Raw genomic sequence first — 24,147 nt, 5'->3', positions numbered from 1 at the left:
TCAGTGTGTGTGTGTGTGTGTGTGTGTGTGTGTGTGTGTGTCATCGTCGTGTCATCTTTCTGTAGGCAGAGAAGTTAGTGACATGATGGACACCTGGAGTTGATTTGTCTTTGTCTGAAGATCACAGAGCTCTCTAAGCTCCTCCCCAATTTACCCATCAAACTCTGCTAACAAACACACAGACAGACACAGACACACACACACCCCACAACTGTTTCTGTTGAAGAGTTAATATTGCAAGTTAAGTGAACAGATTTAGTGATTATCTGATTACTAGTTACAGCGAAGGACATGGTAGATTCTGTCAGGCATGGTCAATGACAGAGGATTGAAGGACATTTTTGGAACGAAGATCAGAAGATCCAAACAAATCCATGAATAGGAATCTTACATTGTGGAACTGTTCATGATGCCGTAATAGACAGATGTCTTCTGAGGTTCTCAGGAGATCTCTCTCGTAAAAGTGTCATCACAAAGGGTTTGAGCCACAGTTTTCAAATACAGTAGTAGATATCGAGTGCTGTGTACTAATCCGTTGAGAGTGGACGGGGCCCCTGACTCCGATGTGTACATCTCTGCTGTCTGCACAGGGTCAGCTGCCGGGGAGAGTAAAAAAGGGAAACTGTGGTTCTGTGGGAGCCTTTAAGACACTGTGTTGAATACATAATGTAGCCTGCAGTGCAGCATTGAGGAACATGCATAATCAGTGAAGCTCTTTTCTCAGGACCGGAGTGTACTAGACAATCCTGAGAAACATAAGCTGACCCTGTTTTTGTTTGTTTCAGCCTTTAAATGCGTTCTGTTTGTAGAAAAGGTAGAGTGTGTTGTCGAAATGGAAAGTGAAGAGCACTTTGCGGTGCATATCATAGATCTGAAAGAAAAAGGAAAAAAAAGAAAAAAAGAAACAAATAACAACAACAACAAAAAAATGCATTGATAAAATTCATGCAGAATAGCAAAATGTTACATATCATCACAACGTCATCAGATAAAGACGTATTTACCTTTGATATAATTCACTTTTATGATTGTGAGGGTTCTGATTAGATGAGTTTCTGGGAGATTTGATATGATAAGTTTTCTTTGCTTTGTGATTAATCTTCCAGAATTCATCAGCCTCAAGTTCAGCAACCAGATGAGAATGGATTTTCTTAAGTGTAACCTTTAATCCCCAAAAACCTCTAAAACCAGGAGGGAGAGCCACAAACACTTTTGATAACCTATCCTGTTCAGCCTGACATCCAGCCCTAAAAGTATCTCTGGATGTAATCAGTGAGGCCGTCCCATAAACTTGAAATTATTGCAGCATGACAGTGATACAAAGGTTTCCTGTGAGCTCCTGGATGGCAGCATGCAATAAAAATGCCTTACGAGACACTTACATTGAACTCCAATTAGCTTAGTAATGAGCTTCATCAAAAGCACTTCACATTCTAATCTATCAGCAGCTCATAGGGGAGGAGGTAGCTGCAGTCAGCTAGCTGTGAGAATAAGGACTATTCATCATTCCAGAGTTGAAACTGCCCGAGTTTTATTTCATAAGGTCATCCCACACACAGCGATTCATCTTTAGCTGGACATCTGTAATCAAACTCAGGCTCCGGAGCCGGAGGGGCAGTAAAAGGGGGGGTAGGGGTTCATCTCTCGACAGGGCAGCTCAGAGCAGAGATGTTTGAATCGGTCACATCAATGTTCAGATTTGGTTAGATCTTTTCTCTGAGGACTGAAGGTGTGGAACTGAAGATATAACTTTCCAGCAGAGTGCTTATCAAAGACTTTCTCAGTATCTGGCCATGAAACGATGTCCTGGGTTCAAACAACAACCAGTTTTCTGGCAACACATTACAACCCTCCAAAATTCCTTGGCCTTCAAAACAAACAAGTTTTCAGACCAAAAAAATGTTTATTTGGCTGGGAGTGTTTCTCACTTCCTCACATGTGTTGGGCTGCTCAAAATTATTGATTTTGAACTGGGATGCTGGTCTCAGTAAATAACCAGTGTTTTTTTATGTTTGTTGTTGAATGTAGTCTAATGTTTGGTACAGGTTAACTCAAGAAAAAAAATCAACAAGCATCAGATGAGGACAGATCCACTTGTAAACTCATCTGTAAATTGCAACATTGGAGGGAAAATCTTGTCTGAAAATCATATTTTTCAAAATATCAGTTAACTGCTTGTGCATCATATTTGGATTTGTCACTCCAAGAACATCCTCAGCGAGAAACTTCAATAAATAATCATTTATTCTTGAAAATCATGCATGTCCATTGTTGTCTTAGAGTTCCCTTTACAGTTTACACACAATTTATGTACTCACAACTCTACACGGTACAATAATTTGTGACAGATTATTTTTCCTATTGTTTTTTATGATCTTTGTTATCAAAATTCTTTACATGAGTAAAATAACACTTATTGTCTTGATTGGCTGCAGCCCATTCGTCGTTATTGCAATGAGTTGACATTATTTTGTATAACAAGTAAGAAAGCGCTTTCGGCGTCTATGACAAGGCTATGGGGGAAAAAAAACAAAACAAAAGTGCAGTGATTGGCTGACAGCAGTAGTATATTAATCAATAAGAATTCATCGGTACAATAATTCTATCTGAAGGAACACATCTTCTCTTAGACCCCGGGATATAAACCTTAAGAGTTCATTCAGAGGTGTTTTTTTTGTTTCTTTCATTTGTTAACATTGGCATCATAATTGCGAAGAACTGAAGACCAAAGTGTTGTTGCTTTACAGTGATGCTGTGCAGAGTCCCTCAGTGGGTATTGCTTCAGCCTCTATCAGAATCCATCCAGAGCGGGTGTGGACCTACTAACGGGCGTGAACAGAAAAAGTTGGAGGGAGGCATCTCTACGATGAGCTCTGTGGTCTGAATGCATTCTTGGCTGATGACACTGTTTGTACGATACAATAAAGCCCACAACACTTGGAGAGTACAGAGATATCTTAAATTATCTTAAACCTAAAAAAACAGTTGGTGTGACATAGATCATCTTGCGTTTTTTTAATTTCAAACGTTTTCCTTAAACTTGCATAATAAACATGCAATGAAACTTTTTTTTTTCAGATATTTTTTTTCTAGAACTTGTATATAAAGAGTAATTCTGGTGCTGTATTGCATAAGAGCATTACCAAAAATCAAAAGAAATGGTTGAATCACTGGTGAGGTGTCTGAGCTTCGTATAGATTCCCAACATGAGTCCTGAGGGGCACAATCTCCCTCTCTCTTTCTCTCTCTGTCTTTCCCTCTCTGCCCATGTATCTATAACTACTCTATCTATTTACCTATCTCTGTTTCACTGCCATACATGCACACACACACACACACACACACACACAAACACACAGGGATGGATGCACACACACATTCACACTCGGAGGAATACAATCAAACGAGTCATCTACTTTCTCCACAAAGACTGTGCAGTGCTGTCAAACGGATTCAATCCCATCATGCATAGCTCATCCTGGGCTTGGTAAGGCACTGTTTCCTTTCCCCCCCCCAACCCCAAGTGGCCTTCATCATGTGCCTGCCCTCCTTTTCCACCAAAACACACATTTCCTTCCTTCCCAGTGAAGAAACCAACAGGCTCAGGACGAGCAAGACAACTGTTTTTTCTCATACACAATGTCGATTCTACCAAAAAGCTTTTCCCAGTGCCTGTTAGAGACCGTCTCTCTCCTCTCCAAAAACGCTGGGAGTCATTCTTCATCGTATGCCTCTTATCCTTTCACCCTCGCCCTTTCTCCTTCTTTCTTTCTTTCTTTTTTTTGCTTGTCAATGTGAGTTCTTAAAGCAAATGTAAGGATGAAGCTTCGAGTCCTCCAGACAGTCCCTGGGCAAGGCTCCAGCAGCAGTCAGGAGAGTCAGACAGTGTGTGTCACGTATGTACAAAGTCTCCAGAGCATTCCCAACAAAATGGCCTCGCGAGCACAAGGCCTCCTTCATTTCACTATTAAGAAAGACTGAAGTCAGTGTTTCAGTTGAGCTGGTCTTCGTATTGCTTGCGGAAACAGTCTCCGGCTGGGAAGAACTCCCAGCAACGCTCCTGGTACATTTTCCACACGTATGATTCCTAAGAACAGGGAAAAAAAAAATAAGACCACAAGGTATTAAACAGAAACATCGTTCAGTCCTTTATCTGACTTTGAATTAACTTGAAATCAATTTAGTCCGTGTGTGACCCTGCATGGAATGTGTGTGTGTGTGTGTGTGTGTGTGTGTGTGTGTGTGTGTGTGTGTGTGTGTGTGTGTGTGTGTGCGCGCACGACTCAAGTACTCACCTGGCCTGTGTGCTCTGTCTCATCTTTGTTTATAAGATACATCACAAAAAATCTACGAGGCAAACCACAGAACAACATCATTTTACTTTTTATATCACTCTAACTATGGATTTTAAATCAGTTTCGCATGATCCATTTTGACTGGGCTTAAATTCATTTCACTTCCAATGGTCTGTCAGTAAAATAGCACAGACAATCCCACCGATGTCTCCTCTCCTCTTTAAGCAACTAAAATAAACCTCCACCTTCTGTACCTGTAAAAATGGTACATCACTCAGAAGATTAATTCAGAAAATAACAAAACACATGGTAAATAAAACTAAACAGACAAAGGAAATTTCTAGAGAAGAGATGTGCACACAGTAAACCAAGCAGTGGTCTGATTTTTACACACGCCACCTGAAACTGCTGCTAAATAAAGGACAGGACAGTAATCCCATAGCAAAAGCCTCTCTCTAGGACAGAGTGAACTTCTTGACGGGAATGTATGAAACATTCAGACTCAAACAGAACACTGCAATCAGAGCACCTCTCTCTCAAATGATGCAGACTATGTGCCGAGAGGCTTTTTTTTTTGCCGGGCCACTCATGCATGCTTTCATCCTCCGTGATACAGTCACTCTTTTAGCAGGAACTCTCACTGAGGGGATATGGCCATTAGCCAGAGTACAGCATTATGGGCTTATGACATCTGCCTGTGCTACTCTGACTGACATTTCTGTCTTTCTTTTTTTTTCTTTCTTTCTTTATCTCTCACTTTCTTTCTTTTGTCTCTCTTAGATACAGGGATATATGCGTACAAATGCACTTACAAATAGTTTGCCAAGTTGTGCTCCTGAAGCGTGTGGGTTTCAAAGCCATGCGGGACAGTGTCAAAATAGTCATTTCCAATGCCACAGATGAAGCATTTGGTCTGTAAAAGAGAGAAAAATAGAGTGTCACTGGCTTGCTGTCTGCAGTCTGGTGTCACTGCCCAAGGCAATTTCTCATACTCAGCGGAGGTGCAGCGTCACGTGATTATGTCATTACAAACACACAGTAATTATGCAATTTTATTACATCCATAACAATATTAACATGAGTAAATTAGGTTAATAATTTCAGAGTTCCACAGTTACATGACGTTCATAACACAGTAATAACACACAAGCTACACAGGACCAATTTATAAGTACAGAGTAAGAGCAAAAATTGAAAAAATAAAAATAATTATACCCGACAACATTAGATTACATATCCATATACATACCATTTACATGTCTGCACCAGTAATTAGTATAAGGATACTGTTTAAAGATTGGGCTAAATAAGCTTCTCAAATTCAGTGCTTTGAAAAATATTATTTTCACAGTGAAAGGGATATGTTCTAGAAGGTTCCATGGGAAGAAGAGACACTAGAGTTCAGTAATCTGGACCTTTGTGGAGGAGTCAAAGTGCTTGCGTCGGTGAGTGTTCAGATGTAAAGTGGTAATTATGCTCATTGCAGTGTTCGGACACATTTCAGCAATGCAGCGTAAGGTTCTGAAAAGCCCTGTCTTTCATAATCACCTAAGGAAAGTGGTCCCCGCTGAGCTGAGTTTCTGCATTGGAAATTTTCAAGCACATTACCAAAATGACACACACAGGCACTTAAGGGTTCTCTGTGTTTTGGCACTGCATCGAAAAAGACTGCGATTTCATGTGTTCAATCTGAGCATCCAAATTAGATTCGTTATCGAAGACACTAAACTCTGCAACACCCAAATGTCAACAAACCACAGAGGACATGTGTGAGGAAAACAGCAGCCGACCCAGACAATGATTCTGCAAAATCTCATCGTTTTGAATCGTTGTGTATTCATTCGGGGGCAAATCAGCACAGCTGCCCACGTATTTGTATTTGCTCTTTTTGGAAATTTCAGATGAGAGATAATGGAGAACAAACTCCAAACCGAGAAAACACGATCTCTAAACTCTGTCCCTCTGGCCCAGGAAGCTCTCTGTCGCTCATCGCTCTTCCCGGGCTGTGTGTTTGACCGTCTCAGCTCGGTGCTTTACCTCCAGGACAGTACAGTGTCAACAGACCTGCACATTCAACCATATGTCATTAAAGTGAGATTTCCCATTCCTTTGACCTTTGCAGGACTATTTGCCTTCTGGATGAGTCATCCGTCACTTTAATCCTTGTTAGAGCCCTGTTTGTTTTTTCTAGGGAAGCATCTTGGGAGGGCGAGCCCACCACAGACCACTGGGTTTGGATAAGCTAAGCCTCTGCTGTAGTCACTCTTAGATTATGTTTCTGATAGAGCCAGGCATAAACGGACTTTACAGCCAATCATTCAGGCAAAATTTCAATCTAAATTTAGTGACATCTGGATTTAAAATCAGTCTGTTTCTTCACTCTTTCATACACTGGAAGTATAAAAATAGACTCTGCCTCAACAAACTGTCCATCAAACAAGGAATGTGTTGTAATAGGTGCACAGAATTGCTTGACAAATAAGGTTAATGTACTAGATGTAATGAACTGTCAGGACAATTTTTGGAAAATCATGAACACCTGTGATGCCTGTGGGGTGTGTGTGTGTGTGTATGCTACTCTCACCTCCATGTCTTCCTTCACCTGTTCCTGTTGGTCTCTCAGCTCACCAAAAGCATCGATGATCAAACCTGAAACAGTGCATATGCTTCTTAGAAAGACAAAGGCAGAGAGAACAAAAAGACAGATGGGCTGAGACAGACAGAGGGACAGAGAAAGAATGAGAAAGAGAGAGAGAGAGAGAGAGAGAGAGAGAGAAAGGGAACAGAGAAGGAAAGACGCAGAGGCCTAACATAGAACTTGATGTCTCACACGCTGCTCTTTCTCTGGAGGGAGAAGATGGGACATTTGACATGATAAAAGTGCATGGCACTGTACAGGGAGCTGTAAAGACAAGGCGTGCTAGTGCCGCTGTGGCTCTGAGTCGGCTCACCCTGAATGATTGCCAGGAGGATGACAATGACGAAGAAGAAAAAGGTGATGTCAAAAATGATCCTGTAGATCTCATACTCGTCCCCGGCGGGATCCTCGATCTGGTCGCCAATGCCGCCTCCGGCACGCACACCCACGTACATGTGAAACATGTAGCACTGAGGAGAGAACACACACACACACACACACACACATACAGGAAAAGTAAATAAATGAAATGAAATGAAATGAAATTTAACTTGGTTGTTTGTTTTCATTTAAGTGCTGTTGACTCTGTGTTCCATACATCAAATCAATTCAAATCTCCAGTTGCATATCTGTGTGGAAAAACTCATCAAATACTAATTAAAACTAATGTGCCAAAAAGTTGTGGTTATAACAGTCATGTTTAAGATTTAAGTCTACACTTCTGTTATAAAATTCACTCTCAGAACAAACATTCTCTCAGTTAAATCATCTGAAGAGTTGCTCTGAAGGTTTAAGGAAGAAAAAAAAAAATCTGTGTTCAATAAAGACCTTCGATTCTACATTTCATGTCTGTTTTATCTTCATCTGCATTTCAAATCATCAGCAATCACAGTTGGTGTTTCACACTCTTGAATTCTGATTTCTTTCAGAATCATTATAGTGGCTGCCAATACATGCATTAAGAGAGTACTGATGTAGGACTGAAAAATATCCAGCGCATCCTTTCAATCTCAGGAACCAAAAACTTCACAAAAGAGCCTCCTACACATCCATCCCGTAGATTTGATCCTGCTAAAGGCACTAGCCACCATGGCAGTCTAAGTCTGTGTCACCTTTTTTGGCAGATGACAATCCGTTCCCCTCTTTCTCCATCACTGTGTGCCCTTAATAGGAGCGCGCGGTGCAAATGGAATGCCATGGGTGGCTGACTTTGAGCGGATTAAGGGAGAGAGGGGGGACGTGGAGCGTGTTGTTGTGGTCCTCTGTCGCTTTGTGTCCGCGGACAAGCAAAGGCAAAGGCCACATTTCCCCTTATATAGCCTTGGTGTCGCATGCCAGCCTCAAAAATGATTTCCAGAGAGGAACAATTGATATTTAGTTATAGGGAAGGTCACAGGGATTTTAGAGGTGACTAACAGCTGAACCATTCAAATGTTTCCTGTGTGACAGCAGCTGTGTGTCCTTGGGGGGAAAAGAACCATATTAGCCTTTTTCCCCTCCAAATGGACACAGGCCTTGGTGTGGCTACATCTCAAAGTGCCAAAAATTCCATAACATTTAGCTGAAAATGTTAACCATCTTGAGTGCAGCCGAAAGAAAGGGAAAAAAGTCCTTAAAATTTTTACAGAATGTTTTCATGTTTAAGAATTAAGGATTGTACACTACGTTCAACCTCCTCATCTCATCTCAGTTTTCACTTTTTTACCAACCTAAGGTCTGAATCAAAATTCTTTGCAAGTGCCCAGTTTTGCGGACATCAATGTCCAAGTATTTGAATGACAGTTCTTGAGCCGGTACTTTTAAATCAGCCAATTTCCTTGTTTAAATTCTTTATTCTGAAGTTTATATGGAGTGGAGAGGTGAGAATGAAACAATCCAGTGCCTTAAGGAAATGACTTTTCGTAACTAGATCCCTACAAATCAAATCAGTGGTTGCTAATGCAAAAAGATTTAGGAAACCAATGAGGTGTATCAAAACATAAGAAATCATTCAGACGCTCTGGTCTGCTGGCAACATGATTTCTATGTGAGAAAAAGTACATGATAATTTTAAGGGCATTTATGGAATGACCGAATTAACGCTTTCAAAAACATTCCGCTAGCCTCAGAAACTTTCCCCATTAGCATGGTCATTTGGCTTTGTGTTTGTGACAATAAGAAACAGTCTGGAGTTAATTAAAGCATTGTTCTGCCCCATTGCACCGGACCTTTGTAGCAGCTCAATTAAGGCTGGGAGTGATTAGCTTTGACTGCGGCAATCACGAGGCTAATCAGAAGTCTCGACAGCATCAGGGAAGCCTCTGCAATAAGCCATCACATCATCAGAACACAGCCTCTCACATCAGCAATTAACACCAAATCAAATGAGTGGCGTCTGTCATACGCACGCTCAACCTGCAATTACGCCTGGGGAAATGAGAGCCGTCCGGTCGGAGATGCGGCAAGAGGCGAACGCTAACTTGTAAAGAGCGGAGAAGAGCGGAACGAAACAAAACGGGATCTTTCCGTTGGAATTTCCGCACTAATGTGCTAACTCTCACCGTGAGCATGTCATCACACTTCATGTCTGGAGACTCGCCATCCTCGCTCTTGTTGTAGAACTTGCGGAAGAAGTTGAAGGCCACCACTGTGTAGAGGTATACCACCACTGCCAGCAAGCCAACAGTCAGGACCAGCTACATACACACACACACACACACACACACACACACACACATATAGTGAGTCTGTCGTAATCATTTCCCTTAAAATTTAAGAAATCTGAGACTTGTCCTCAGGCCACATAAAAAGAGCCCTAAATGATGACTTTCCCAGATAAAACAGCACAAAACTACTACTAGCATGAACTACAAATAATTAATATTTATGTTTCTGATTTATCTAACGATTACCCTTAGGACATTTCTATCAACGCTTACAAACAGTACACATTCAGGTTTCTGGAACATGGAGAATTTATGTGTTTATACATAGACACGGAACAAATGCTACTCCTGTGAGCTGGACTCTGTCACAGATTTTGTACCTGTTTGCCATTGTGTGTGACTGAGGACAGGATGGTCCTGAGAGTTTTGAAGCCCATGGCAATGTCCAGCAGGTGGGCGGCGAAGAAGAAGTTATTGTAATGTCCCAGTATGGACATGGTCATGTACCAGGCCAGATACAGGAAGGACTATAAACACACACAAACAGATTGGGACAGCTGAGGACAAGTTGACACCTCTCTCAGTTGCATTTTAAGGCTTTTACACCACAACAACATGTTAAAAGTGAGGGAGCAATTTACGTTATCTGTGAAGACGACTCCTAATTTCCAGATCTGATACTTCACATCAATTGAGTTCAATCTGTCAGTCAGAGAGTGAGAGAGAGAGAGAGAGGGAGAGAGAGAGAGAGATCAGTTTAAAGAATAGAGATAAACTTGGTGGAAAAAAGTAAAATCAAGAGCAAAACTATCAAACGGCAAAATCTCGCACAGCAAATCAGACAGACGGTTTTCAGTTCGCAAATTCAAGTTGCAGACAATGTTGTGCCGTCTCTGAAGATGTGAATCTCAAAGACCCTTTCGCTTTTTTGATATCTAGTCACATCTCTGACACAGAGACCAGCTTGGCTTTGCTTTGGTGGCTAGTGAATAGTGACTACTGTGCATGACTGCCATCTTTTGACAGAGAGAGTCTCAGAGCAGAAATTCTCTTATTCAAAGCCAAGGCAGAGGCAGAGAGAAGACTCATTTTTCATGTATATACTTGGAGACTCTGACTCCCAAGGGACCTTTAGATCTGATCAGGTGAATCAGATGTCAGCTACGGCACCTGCCACATACAAACACACAAACACATACACACACACACACATACACACACTCACACTGCTGCTAATGAGCTGTCTTTCTTGGGCTTCTTTTTCTCGTGAGCGTCGCTGAAGTCCAGGGCTGCCTTGTCCATTCCCAGCAGCTCACTGATGCGGTCATGGCCGTAAAACTCGCCATATTTATCCATCACCTGCACACAAGACATGATACTTACAAGAGTATAGCACTTGTTCAAACAGTGGATGCGTGGAATATTATTCACTTAATTAATGGACTTTCAGATTATTTGATCTAATCTGTTTTCTGATCATCTAATCTACTGTGAAATTACTTTTCCAATTCACTGATGCAACAGAAATTCACATACAGGTTGAATTTGAACTTGAACTGATTTTGAAATTTGAGTGAGAAATTGCTAAGGCTGCTTCACTGGAATTTTCATTTTGTATTGCAAAACACAAAAGAAACAGCGAACTCCCATCACTGGTATTTTAATTTTTGTATCGTAAACTAAAAAAGGATCGGATGACAACTCACCTTCCTTTTCACAAACTTGTCCCAGTAGTTATTGGGGAAGGACCTGAAGATCAAAAATAACTATCAGCTGTGAGCAATAAATAAAAACTGTGCTGAGAAATATTAGAAAACCAGAGACAATCTCTCATTAGACAGGCTGAGTAGCAATGTAGAACGAATTGATATCAGCAGACAGATACATAACTGGCTGTGTGTGGTCTATGTGAGCAACATTTAGCTGTGCGTGTGTGTGTATGAGTGTGTGTGTGTGTGTGTGGTAATAAAGTCTGGTTATCTAACTCACTGCGTGTTGATCACCAGCCGGTCCCACTGGCCTTTGATGTCGTCTTCAGACGGCTGCTCGGTGATGTACAAGCCATCAAACTCCAGCTTCCTGGCCACCTCTTTCTCTCGCTTAAAGATCACCAGCGGCACCTAAATCGACAGCGACACTCTGTCAATGTCCAACTCCGAGAAAAACGATTCTGGTTTTGATACCTATCCATCTTCACGACAAACACCTAGGATTACAGCCGCTGAATACTAATAAAAGGTACTGATAAGATAAAAAAAAAACCTGTATGTCTGAGAAATGGTCATTGTTATTGAGTATGAGCTAAGATTTAAGGGTTGTTGGGTTTTTTTCACCTTCAGGCAGTAGTAGCCAATGATGCAGAAGAAGGAGATGACAGTATGTAGAATGGCCAGTATTCGCAGCGTGGGCTCCATGTAGCCACTGCTCTCCTCAAGCACAAAGTGGACAGTCACAGGGCGGACAGATGCGCCGTCTGTTGACTCCCACTGGATGCTGTCATCTGATGAGCTGCTGTACGCCACCTCCTTCTCCTCCACCACAGCCGATGATGTGGACACCTACGTGGGAACATTGTCATCCCCTAAGCATTTTACAGTGTTTTTCATAGATGTCCTTTCAGCGAACTGTATTAAAGTGTCTTAAAGTCTATGAGTGTAAAAATAAAATCAAAACCTGGACCAAAGATGTACTCTGATTAGGGGTGTAATGGTACATGTATTCGTCCCGAACCTTCACGGTACAGACATTACGGTTCAGCGCATGCAGTCGTACAGAGAATATGCGGTAGCCTAGGTGCGAAGACTGACGAACGTAATGCAGAACCAGATTTCACAAGCGTGAGTTTCTCATTTCACTCTCTCATAGTTGGTTTGTTCTCTTCTCTCTAAGATTTGGGATCTGATTGTGGTGCAAACATATTATGACAAGTTTTCAAGGATCTTATGTCCTTGTTTACCGGTACATTGTAGTAGGAAGTAAACTGCATTTCTTAATGAATAATAGATGGCAATGCTGACTGTCAATAGCCTACAAATGGCTACATGCTGCTGTAAGCGGCCATGTGCAGTTATGACGTCGCAAACACACACAATTCAGAAGGGGCTGTGGAAAGACTTGTTTTCTTCACATAGATCGCACGGCTATAGGAGGAGAAGGCATGTTTTCATACTTTGACAATGTTTCCTTTGCACTTTCACCTCAGTGAATTCAAAAGGGCAAGGAAACTCGTGATTTCCATTCTATGGCACCTTTAATGCACTACAGGCTGTACCAATTATCTCAGGGGGAACTATACAACGTTAGGTGGTTTTGTATAAATAAATTAAAGAAACCTAGTCTCATGCATTTGGGGTTTTCTGTTGCCTTTTTCCCGTTGTACTAAGCTTGTACCAAACCGTGATGTCTAAACCGAGGTGTGAACAAACCGTGACTTCGTGTACCGTTACACCCCTAACTCTGATAACATTTCTATTAATTTTCACCAACTCTCTCGGCCACTCTTTTTCTTTTTTCGGTTTGCATTATTTGGCATAGTCTGAATAGTGGAATAATATCATTACCTTATAGAAGAGAAGGATGAAGTTGATGGCAAAGGCCACAAACAAAGCCAGCATTCTCATGTTGTAGAAATTACGTGCAAAATAGCTCTGAAACGGGAATGACATATACAATGCATCAGAAATGTCACTTGATCTGAGTTGCTTGTGTGTTCAATGGCTACTTGATATGTGTATATGCATTTGTTTGCACAATTAAATACACCACACTCCTTATGTGTGCTTATGCAAGATAAGCACTTTCATGGACTCTTACAAGTAGCTTCCTTTGGTAGGCAATGATTTTTTTCCAGAAAGCTGACTCTTGGAGGTCAGGTTCATCAGATTTTGAGGAGCGGTGTTGTCTGACTTTCTTTTTTGGTTTCTCTGTCTTCTTCTTTTCCATTTTCTCCTCTTTTTCTCCCCTGGAACAGAGCAAATATAGAAAAAATCTTCAAAAATAGCTTTTGAGGTCAGAAAGTAAATTTTTATGTACTAATGTTATGTTAGAGTTCATACTGAGAACAACAAAGCTTCAGCTCTAATATGCTGTAAAACTTTTCAAAAAGACCTGAAATAACATACTCGGCTTTTTCAGGCACTGAGTTAGTTTCTTCAACGCCCTGTTTTTCCTCCTCTGAAGAGCTCTTCGTCTGGTAATAAAACAGGCAAGCAACATTATGCTTGGAAATGAAGCACTGTGTCATTACCTACTGATAAATCGGCATGCCGATATATTATCGGCCGATATGAGCTAATTGCAGATAAATCGGTATCAGCGTTTATAATGGCCGATAACTGACAATTAAAAAAGAGACGGAAGATGGATCCTTCAACCATGTTGTGACATTCATGTCAGCCATGCCCAGTTTTGCTGCAGTAACGTGAAAGCCAGTATAGTCAGTCAAACATCAAAATCACAGCGGTAGCTGAGTGGTGTAGACTATGCTGTTGACAAACTTGATTGTAGGTTTATTTACGAAACAGCATGTCTTTTCTAATGAGTAAACAAACAACGGTCCTTTCATTTCTCCCTTGTTACTTCCAAAAATTCTTAAACCAGAGGGGACACGTAAATAAATGTGAGCTGAACAGGTATCTAACATGGCTTGGTAGCCAAACAAGGTTATCTAGCTTCTCTTTCAAACATGTAGTGTGAAATCCCAAAGTCACAAGTCCTCGATATGACATGACCACAGTCATGTAGTATTAGATGCATTCAACAGCAGCATTTATCTCTAGGTCACAGTATCAGTTTACTGCATTATTTATCAAAACTTTAATATATTTTGTTGTACTTTTGTTCAAAGTACTATTTATGACAATAAAATAAGTTTGCTTTCAAACTGCATTGTGTCATGTTATCGTGCCAAGGACTCTTAAATAACTACATTTAACAAATGGGAAAATCTTTGATTATGTTGTGTGTTTCTGAAAAAAAAAGAAAGAATATCGTCCGATTTATCATTATCGGATTTTTAAATCATCAAATATTGAAATTGGTATCGGTCTGAAAAATCGTATATCAGTCAGGCTCTATTACCTAGGTCAGTAAATCCACTACATGGACAATGTGATGAGTCTTGCACGCACTTGCATGACCTACTCAAGCAAACCAATGTCATATCTTTTTACCTGACGTCTTCGAAGCTCGGGGGAAGGGCTTGGGGCAGGGGGCACCGGTGTGTTCAGCAGGTCTGTAAGGCTGGCATTTGGGTTGTGGGGCATTAATTTGAACTGCCCTCCCTCGCGTCTTAAGTCTAAACCAAAGATGTCCGAGAGGAGGTCCATGTCGTCCGTAGCGACAGCCAGATCAGCCAGATCCTCCTCTGCTGATGCTTTCTCTGCCGGCTTCTTATCACCTTCCTCACCGGCCTCACCACGGACCTCGTCCTGTGTGGGGTCTGGCATATTGGCCAGCAGCTCAGACACCTTCATGGTCTTAGCACCTTCCACCAAGCTCCCACCCAGGAAGCTGTTGTAGACGATTCGAAAAAAGCCTCTTGCTACGCTGAAGGCAAAATGCAGCAGTCCCAGCAGCACACTCCAGTAGAAAGACAGCAGCGTGGTCACCATGTCCTTCACTGTCATCTTCTTGGCCTTCTTGACCTGCTTCTTCAGGCTCTTCATGGAGAGCACCTTCATCAGGAGCATCACGTTGTAGCGGAGTGCCAGTAGAGCTGTCCGCAACGTGGTGACGGAGAAGAAACCCATCTCTGGACTTTCTTCTTCCGGCTTCTCCCGTTCACTCTCCTCCTTACTTGCCGAGCGCTCGCCGGCATCCGACATCTGCGCTGCCAACTGCATCTCAAAAATGGTGTCCTCACAGAAGTTGACAAAGAGTTCCATCTTCTCCTTCTCCCCACCCTCGTTTACAACATCGAAGATGAACTGTCTCTTGGACTCCTTCACCTGTGGTTTCTCCCACTGTGTTCTGCTGGACTCACTTATCTCGAAGTATACACGCTCGATACGCTTGGCACTTCCCATGATCTCGATGCGGCCCAAGTAGGGCTGGAAGTAATTGAGCACGCTCTCAGCCAGCTCCAGGAAAGTCTGTAGCCGTGTGTCGTGTGGCATGTGTTCAGACAGGTTGGTCAACAGCACAGCCACATTGAAACCAATGTCCTTGGCTGGCTCATGGAAACGTTCCACAAATTCCTCATAGTCCAGAAGCTCATTTTCATCAGTCTCTGCACAGGAGAGGAGGAACTCTGTTTCTGACTGGGTGTAGTGCTTGTGGCTCTCCATGGCTTTGTGAAAGTCCCTTTTGGAGATGACCCCCTTGCCATCTGGGTCGTACTCTTTAAAGGCATCTGATGACGTCAAGTCTTTGAGCTTGAGGAACATGTCAAAAAACTTCAGAATCATCTCCACATTGTTGGAGGATTCCACTAACATATCAACCATCTGCTTCCCAATAGTGCCATTCACAACATTCCCTGAAGAGGAAAAAGAGAGATTAAATCTTTAAAAATAAATATATTTATATACTACCCCCATTATGTACTACCCCTATAACACCCCAAAGACTCAAACGAGTCATACCTTCTAACATGGACAGTAACATGACCACCATGTCTTTCTGAAGATCCATCAGCTCTTTCAGTAACTCAATTTGGCTCGAATCCTGTATTGTAAAGCAGGTAAAACAGGTACGGGCTCAGATTTCATGTTCTCTGGTTGGCTACTGATTCTAGTGTACTTCTGTTTAAAAACAGAGTGACGTATACCAAGCTTTTTTAATCGTGAGCTTTTGTTCTTCTTACCTGTGATAGCTTCATCTGCATGTGTGCAAAGACATGCAGAAAGCCGACAACAGCATCCCACAGGCGACTGTGTGCAAGGCTCTGCTGGTTTCCAGTGCAAGGGCCCTATAGGGCAAGGAGGTACAGACCAGTTGGATCCCATCCAGTCACCAAAACATCTGTATGTATGAGCTGGATTACTCAAATATGAGAAGCATGAGCAAAACTTTACCTGAATATACTCTGTGAGGGTATTGAAGACTTGTTTGGCTACACTGATTGCCTTGGAGAAATTACGCTGGCCTTGTTCATCAATGACGTCTTTACCAGAGTAGTACCAATAAAAATCACTGATGGACTCCTGCAGAAAATTAAACAACTTCATGCTTGGAGGGCTGGAAGTAAGGCTTGGTTGAGTTATGTAGGTGAGACTTCACTTAAACAATAAACAACCTGTATAAGGATAACAAATTCTCAGCACTTTAATACACACAACTGGACTGGTCCAAGGTTGCAGATTATGTAAAGTACCGTCACTGGGGTAATGCCACAGGTGGTTGTTTTCCAGAATATCATGAAAGAATAAACAATTTGTCTTGGTGCCAATGAAAAATTTACAAGCATATTCATAAACTGTTACAAATGTTAGGTCTTGTATATGACAAGTGATACTAATTAAGATTTTCTGGTAAAAAAAAAATCAGTCTAGAATAAAATAAAAAGCAACACAGCAGCTCACCTGAACTCTGAGAAGGTAATCCACTGTAGAGATGATGATGTTGACTGTGGTGTTGTTGCCTGTTTGCGTTCTCAGGTAATTCTGGAAATCTGTGGCATTCACAGATAATCAGACTTTCATGCAATTAGGAGAAATGTTCAGATCATTGTGACCACTAGGGCAGAACGCAAAAGCACAAAAGCGCAAGCACAGACCCCCGGAGTAACTGATACACACCTGAGTTGTGGCCTTCACAGAGGAGCTGCAGGAAGCGGAACAGGTCGCAGGTGAACTCGTCATCCTGCATCACTTTCTCTCCTGCGCAGTGTGAGGACACACAAAGGTTAGCATCTCCACAGAGACAGGATGTCAACAGCCGTTAGACTGAATGGAGTGTGCATGTCCAGTACACCCCCCAGACAGCACACTCAGAAACTTTGTATACTACTGACAAAAACCAATGAGAATGGACTATGGTGGGAAGAAAGAAAACAGCAGCATTTTGCACTCATTTTATAACTGCTAAACTCCTTATATGGAAAACACATTTAGCAAGAGGAAAGAGTGTTTTGATGTTTTTATGTTAGATATATATCAGTATCAGATACAGATTTAAAATTTAAAAAAGGCCTTCATTGAGACGTTCCAATGGCTCAGATCCCTGTGGTTCTCGAAATAGCAAAACCTAATTTTCAGCACAGTGCTGATTGGGTGAAAAGGTTACGGCCTCTTATTAAATGACAGGATTTGTGAGTTAAAATGCTGCTTTAACCATGAAGGATGGGAAGCATGGTTAATGGAGGAGAACTGGAGATGAGAGCGCTGTCTGGTGAGGATTGTGTGATGTACTCTGCATAACTCTATTATGACAACATGAAGAAAGCTCAAAGTAATTCAGAGAGTCACTGCTCCATCAAACAAGCCTGAAAGTGCTTGAATTGTTTGAATTTCAGTACAATAAGTTTGAAAGTAGCTTAATTAGGAAGAAAGACAATACAAATCTTAAGTTTGACAACTTTGCACAAGAGTGCATTCTCGAAACAACTTCCTGTCTGGTAACAGAGAACAGTGAGAAGTCAGTAAATGTATCTGAGGAAATCACTCTGGTGCTCTCAAGACCTTTAGTTTCTTAACCAAAAAAGCTGTGCTCTAACAGCTGGTGGAACTATGTCCTTAGACTGCATGACGTAGTGTTTGTTGCTAATATTATACACCATACTCCTTATGTAGTATCTACAAATGGACAATATTGAATAATTTCACAAAGCAGTGAGTGAAATGCACTTTCAGACTCATTTTTAGGACAATGATAAACCAGAACTGAAGCCTGACAGGTTTCTCTATTTCATGCATGGACAAGTTTAAACATTTCCTATTGAAAAAAAAAAAAAAATCATTCAGAAATAATTGCTTCTACTGGGCATTTTGTATGAAGTATGCTTTTTAAACAAAGCAAGAAAACTGGGATCATTTTAACTGTACATTTTAACATTCATCTTTAAATACAAACAGTTTTCAACTGAAAAATAAAAGAGTAATAAAACTATCACAGCTTAATGAGTAGTTTGACCTGTAGTGCCTTAGTTAGACTTCCTCTGGTCTATCATTTGTTACTTTTTTAAGAGATAGTTTCTGAATTTCTAAAACAGTGTCTGACAATGAAATCATTGAAAAGAATTATGAATGGAATATACATTATAATTTCAAAAAACACAACACAGATATATAAGGAGGTCATCAATAACAAAACGAACAAACAAAGACAAAAAAAAACAAATAAGAGACGCACAGAAAGAAACACCAAAAATAAACCAACAAATAAAATATAAAAATAAGGCAACTGACCAAACGAAAACAGAAACGGACCCGGCGGGTACCACAGTGACTACACCACAGAAACACAGACTGAGGGACTGGACCACTCAGGAGAAGGAGGTGGGGGAGACAGTGGCCACTTAGAAAACCCTCCACTAGCACATATCAGCGCAGCCAGTAAAGCCACCAATCCAGAATGCACCACAGAGACTACAGAGAGAGGAACACCACCACAGGCTCTCCAGAATAACACATCCAGCCAACTGCAGACTTGGGAGGGGATGGGGAAGGGGGAGGGGGGATAAAGGAGGGTCACTCCAAAACACCTCACTGCTCTTACATCTAGTGTGCCAGATACTGTGCAAATCCTGAGAGGGAGGCAAAAACAGTGCGTGATTGGCTACAGCTCTACAGGCAGGGCGGAACGCTCAGAGACACAAGAGAACATGTGGAATCGTGCTACGGCAGAGGGGGCGGGGCTTGTAACAAGTAACAGGTAACAGATAATGGGTAACGGAAAAGGTGGGTGTGGGTGTGTATTGACCTCAGGACCTGAACAGCGCTGACACAAAGCTAAACCACAGGAAAACGGCAGAAGTTATAGTTACCACGTTCATGACTGATGACTGAGAAAGGGGGTAGACAGTACATTAAACCAAAAGAAGAAAAAAAAGGAAAGAAAAAAGTGAGAGATCAAACAGGTTGAAAAATCAGTTTCTTTTTTCTTTTTTGGGGGGAGGTGAGAAGAGGTGTGCTTGGATTCAGTCATCGACATTCAGCTTTGTGTGTGCAACCTCTAGAAAAAAACCCAGCAACACTTCTTTGTGTTTAATATGTTTGATTAAAGGATGAGAGTAACAAATGTGCTCCTACATGATATTGTACATTTATATTCAAAATGCTTGTGGTCTATTAAGGAACAAATCATTTTGACACAATATTCACAATTTAACATAATTTAAGGAAAGAGGTTTGAGTTTTTTCTGTATCTATACTTTGCATGGGATACTGAAGACATCTTAGCTTTCTCTAAGAATTATTGAGCCTGGTCAAGTGGTGCTTACAACAAAGTTAGCAAACCACTAAGACTAAAATATTATTAAACCATCGAACTATCAAAATGAAAAGGGGGGTTTAAAGAGTTTTTTCTCCAATTATAAGTATCTGGAAAGAACTATGGCAAGTTTTTGTACCATATCAACAATGATTCTGTTAGACTTCTTTATTGAACTGAATGAAATAAATCCAATAAAACCAAAAAGGTCATTGTTCGTTCTGGTAAGAATGAAGCTGATTGAATCCAGGCAAATGTGTGCTTGACAGAGCAAAGGACGAGTGAACATGCTTCAGAATTTGTCAAACGGTATTAGGACAAGAAAATCAATCAGAGCATTTACAAAAAAAAAAAAAAAAGAAAGGAAGAAAGAAAGAAAATTTCATAGTAGGAATAAACAGAGCATCTTTGCACTTGATTCCAAGTTTAGAATGATGGTTTAAAGTAAATATCAGATCAAGACCTTGATAATACACAAATAAATAAGTAAATAAATAAACAAATAAATAATAAACAAACAGAAAATTGACAATAACAATGGACGTGTTCTATAATGTGAAATATAACTAATCAGCAATCAGAACAGGCAGTAAGTACAGATGGGGAAGTTTTACAGTATGATCTTACTGACTCAAACTTTTACTAAAGCATTCCATATTTCTCTGGCTGAAAGTATGGGGACAAATATAGTTTTTTTGGTCAAGGTACCCTTGATGAGAAAAAAAAAATTTTTTTTTAGAAGTATAATGTAAACTCAGATAACCTTAAGTATAGACATAAGTTCAGCTAGGCAGGAGAGGTTTAAAAAAAATGACTAAATTTGTTTATTTATTTGTCGCTGTACAAAGACATACATCCATATCAGATGAACTGATCTCATTTTCAACACAAACAACATTGATATGCAGACCAGGGGACAAAATGTTTATGAATGTAGACAACATAGAAACAAAAAAGGCACTGTTGTGTATTTTCAAATTAATTAAAAAAAAAAAAGGTATACCCTTGACAAGACAAAACAAACGGATAAAAGATTACATTTACAATGGGAAGTGACAAAACAATCAAACGTGACCTTTTTTTGGTCCTCAGAAACAGTATGAATAAGCAAAGGAACTAATTTATGTTACACTGGATATATATAAAATGAATAGATAAAAATATAAAAATATTAGAATATCGAAAAATGTTTTTTATATAGAAGCGCCTATTGTATTTTAAACATCAGTTTTGGAATAACCTGCAGTCTGACCTAATTAATTTTCTCAACTGTGCTGTTGTGATCCGGTAATGAGAATAAAATTAGGTCCGATTAGCGTGTGTGTGTCTGTGTGGTAAAGCCATTTGTGTATTTGTATTTGTGTGGCAGGGCATACCTGAACCTTCCTCTGTGACCATACCCAGACCCTCTGCCTTATTCTGCCTCTCAAATGCATTCAGGTCGAGGACACTACAACAAACAGACACAGCCTGCTACACATAATACTGAAACGTATTTTTTTGTTTCCAAAAACAAACATGCAAACAGACCATAAACTCTGTGTGCAAACATATAAAAACTCAGTATATGCTGTAACTGTTTTACAGATAACTGTGCTATTATCACACCTGTTGCATTTTAGGCTAATCTCTGATAGTGTGTAATGATACGCCACTTACAGTTTATAGAACGGCTCCAAAAGAACACACGCGCTAGCTATGAGCAAATACTCAATCCTTAAGCGCCGAGTAATAACTGAATTTGCTGAGTGTAAGGTTTGTTGTGTCATTTGTGTGGTCTAAAGTAAAGGAAGACAGTATGTTTGAGTACCTGCATGACTGCATCAGTCCAGCCAAACTCTGAAAGAAGCCAACATCCTTCTTGTCCTTCAGATAGTCCAGCATTTTCTACAACAAAAGGGAAAGACCAACATGAGCAGGACAGAAAACACTGAGGACTAGTGAGAGTTGTCTAAGCCAGTGAAAAACATTCATCCCTGGCGGCTCTAACCTGTTGTACAGTAGAGTTGCCTCCGTTGAGAATGGCAATGCCCAGTTTGAGTGTGGATGCTACCATAGGCCCCATCTCACCTTCACAATCAATAAAATGACATCAGTGTTGAAGAGTTAAAACAGCATCAACAGAACTTGTACTGTAATGTTTAAGTCACATCCTGTCAGGAACCGGCGGTCTGGAGAAAGGGCCTTCATTGAACAGGTAGTAAGACAACACAGTCCCTAACTTCTGTGAAATGCCATAGGTCCCTATACAGACTGAAATCGATGGCCAAGTGGGTACAGTTCCTGGTCTGTTCAATGTTACCTGGTTCACTGTATTTTATTTCAAAGGTATACAGTTGCCTTTGGTAAAAAAAAAAAAAGTCTGGTCAGATTGATTCAAAATTAAAACTAATCCTAAAGCAAGACATAATTTTAGCATAGGCCTAATCTTATTCCTTAATCTCAACCCCCACTAAAATCTCTCAGCCCCGAGAGCTCTCAGCCTAACCGTCCCTGTATGTCATGCTTTCGTCTACCTTTGCTCGCACTGATAGTCTGTAGGACCATCTCTGCAGCACCACGGTCGTGCAGTCGGGCCTGCTGGTACAGCAGCTTCTGTTTCTCCATCTCTTTCTCCTGCAAAGTTGGCAGAGAGAGAGTTGCTTACCAGCCAATCATAATGCTTAGACCATTCTGCTCCCATGGGGCTTTGCTGCTGACCACACACAGACTGTGCTCTAATTTGGTGTTCTGATATCAAATTAAACAAAAAAAGAAAGAGAGAAAGAAAACAGACTTTTGGAGAATTTAGCATCTGACATTGTGGTGAGAGGCGAGAATGGGGTGGGTGTGGGGGTGGGGTGGTATTCTATATTGGGCACTTATAGATTAGGCACTCATAAATTAGGGGATCGATATTCAGTAAGCTTAAATAAACTGATAACATAAGCAGCCATAACAGCATACGTTCGTCTGGGCCAAAAGCCAAAACATGGATCTGGGGGGATATAAGAGATATAACATGTTTAGTGTGGCACTTGGCGAGAGACTATATTAATAGATGTTGTTCTGAGCTTACAACAGATGTCATGACTGCTTATAATGGTTGTTACACCATTGTTGTACAGGTTCTATGACTGTAGCGTAGAAAAGTTAGGTGTGTGTCACTAGAAGCCAGGCTGGGGACAGATGGCCTGTGTTTTGGGGAGGGGGGTGCGACATGACAGCAAAAAGCCGTGAGCAACGGGACATGAGGCCACAGGGAAGGGTGTCATGTCCGCTGCAGAATCACCAACACGCGGAGCCTAGCCAGCTGGAGAGCAGAGACAGCAACAACGCAGCAGCAGTAGCAGCAGCACAAACGCAGGAGCAAGGGGGAGGGGCTTTTGGTGCTCCCGCCTCCCCACCTGCAGCTAGGCAACAGCATATGAGAGAATGAAGGGGGCTGAGAAAATGGCGAGTAAAAATGGCGGCTCTACGTTTTGGTTTTTTACAGAGTGCGAAAAAACCAGGGAGGGAAGAAACGATAAGGCCTTGAACAAATGAAGAACCGTAGATGGTGTAGAAAAAAAAGGAACATAAAGAACTCGAAAGAAAGCAACCAACAGAAACATTGAGCTTGGTTACCAGAGATTTCTCTTCGTTGCTGGCAATTTTGATGCTTAAATCTTTCATAATATCACGCTGCGGAAACAAAATTTAATCATTTCATACTTCACCCGAGAGTTCGTTTCTCTTAACTAACTGGAATTAGACACGGTGAAGCGTGGTAAGGAAAGAAATAAAAGCCTCTCAAACAGCCATGCCAATACAAAAGCAGTAAGCCAGTGCGTAGGGCATTAAAATATAGTATGCTGAGGACAATTAGAATATAGAATATGCTTTCAGTGACTCTTAAACTGTACATCAATAAATATTTGTTCACAACAATAACCACACATGTAACCTATTACATAATAACAACTGAAGTATGCAGCATCACTTCTGTGAATACACTGTTCCATGGTTTTATTCTAGACTTATTAGCAGGGACAGTAGAGTGTTTTGACTCAAAGGGTGTGTTTGTGTGTGAAAATCATGAAATGTGAGGACACTAGGTAAGGTGAGGCTGTAGGAAGTAGCATGCTATCCGAGATGAGATGAGTGTGTTTCTAATGGCCCATGCCTCAGCACTGACTCTCTGCTGGACTCTCCAACTGCATCGCTGTGACCAAGAACA

The 24,147-nt window shown here is 41.0% G+C and overlaps 1 protein-coding gene across 1 annotated transcript in view; it reads right to left on the bottom strand.

Annotated features, from left to right (window-relative positions):
• Positions 1-3,991: 3,991 nt before the first annotated feature.
• The window catches only part of ryr2a (ryanodine receptor 2a (cardiac)), a 133,131-nt gene continuing 112,975 nt past the window's right edge, over positions 3,992-24,147 (bottom strand). The window contains exons 80-104 of the mRNA XM_030774888.1: positions 22,466-22,565; positions 21,940-22,019; positions 21,760-21,836; positions 21,326-21,399; positions 17,318-17,398; positions 17,102-17,190; positions 16,595-16,723; positions 16,384-16,488; positions 16,163-16,244; positions 14,750-16,056; positions 13,700-13,767; positions 13,392-13,539; positions 13,139-13,225; positions 11,912-12,136; positions 11,568-11,698; positions 11,285-11,327; positions 10,804-10,937; positions 10,220-10,280; positions 9,959-10,105; positions 9,474-9,608; positions 7,247-7,403; positions 6,880-6,944; positions 5,108-5,208; positions 4,296-4,347; positions 3,992-4,087 (exon numbers count right to left, since the gene is read on the bottom strand). Coding sequence (XP_030630748.1) covers positions 3,992-4,087; positions 4,296-4,347; positions 5,108-5,208; positions 6,880-6,944; positions 7,247-7,403; positions 9,474-9,608; positions 9,959-10,105; positions 10,220-10,280; positions 10,804-10,937; positions 11,285-11,327; positions 11,568-11,698; positions 11,912-12,136; positions 13,139-13,225; positions 13,392-13,539; positions 13,700-13,767; positions 14,750-16,056; positions 16,163-16,244; positions 16,384-16,488; positions 16,595-16,723; positions 17,102-17,190; positions 17,318-17,398; positions 21,326-21,399; positions 21,760-21,836; positions 21,940-22,019; positions 22,466-22,565 — 3,774 coding nt within the window. The remainder of the gene's footprint in view (positions 4,088-4,295; positions 4,348-5,107; positions 5,209-6,879; positions 6,945-7,246; positions 7,404-9,473; positions 9,609-9,958; positions 10,106-10,219; positions 10,281-10,803; positions 10,938-11,284; positions 11,328-11,567; positions 11,699-11,911; positions 12,137-13,138; positions 13,226-13,391; positions 13,540-13,699; positions 13,768-14,749; positions 16,057-16,162; positions 16,245-16,383; positions 16,489-16,594; positions 16,724-17,101; positions 17,191-17,317; positions 17,399-21,325; positions 21,400-21,759; positions 21,837-21,939; positions 22,020-22,465; positions 22,566-24,147) is intronic.

The sequence above is a fragment of the Chanos chanos genome, chromosome 5, assembly GCF_902362185.1.
Source record: "Chanos chanos chromosome 5, fChaCha1.1, whole genome shotgun sequence".
NCBI classification, from domain to species: domain Eukaryota; kingdom Metazoa; phylum Chordata; class Actinopteri; order Gonorynchiformes; family Chanidae; genus Chanos; species Chanos chanos.
Note: the sequence above shows the minus strand (reverse complement) of the source record. Positions and strands in the feature narration are given on the sequence as shown.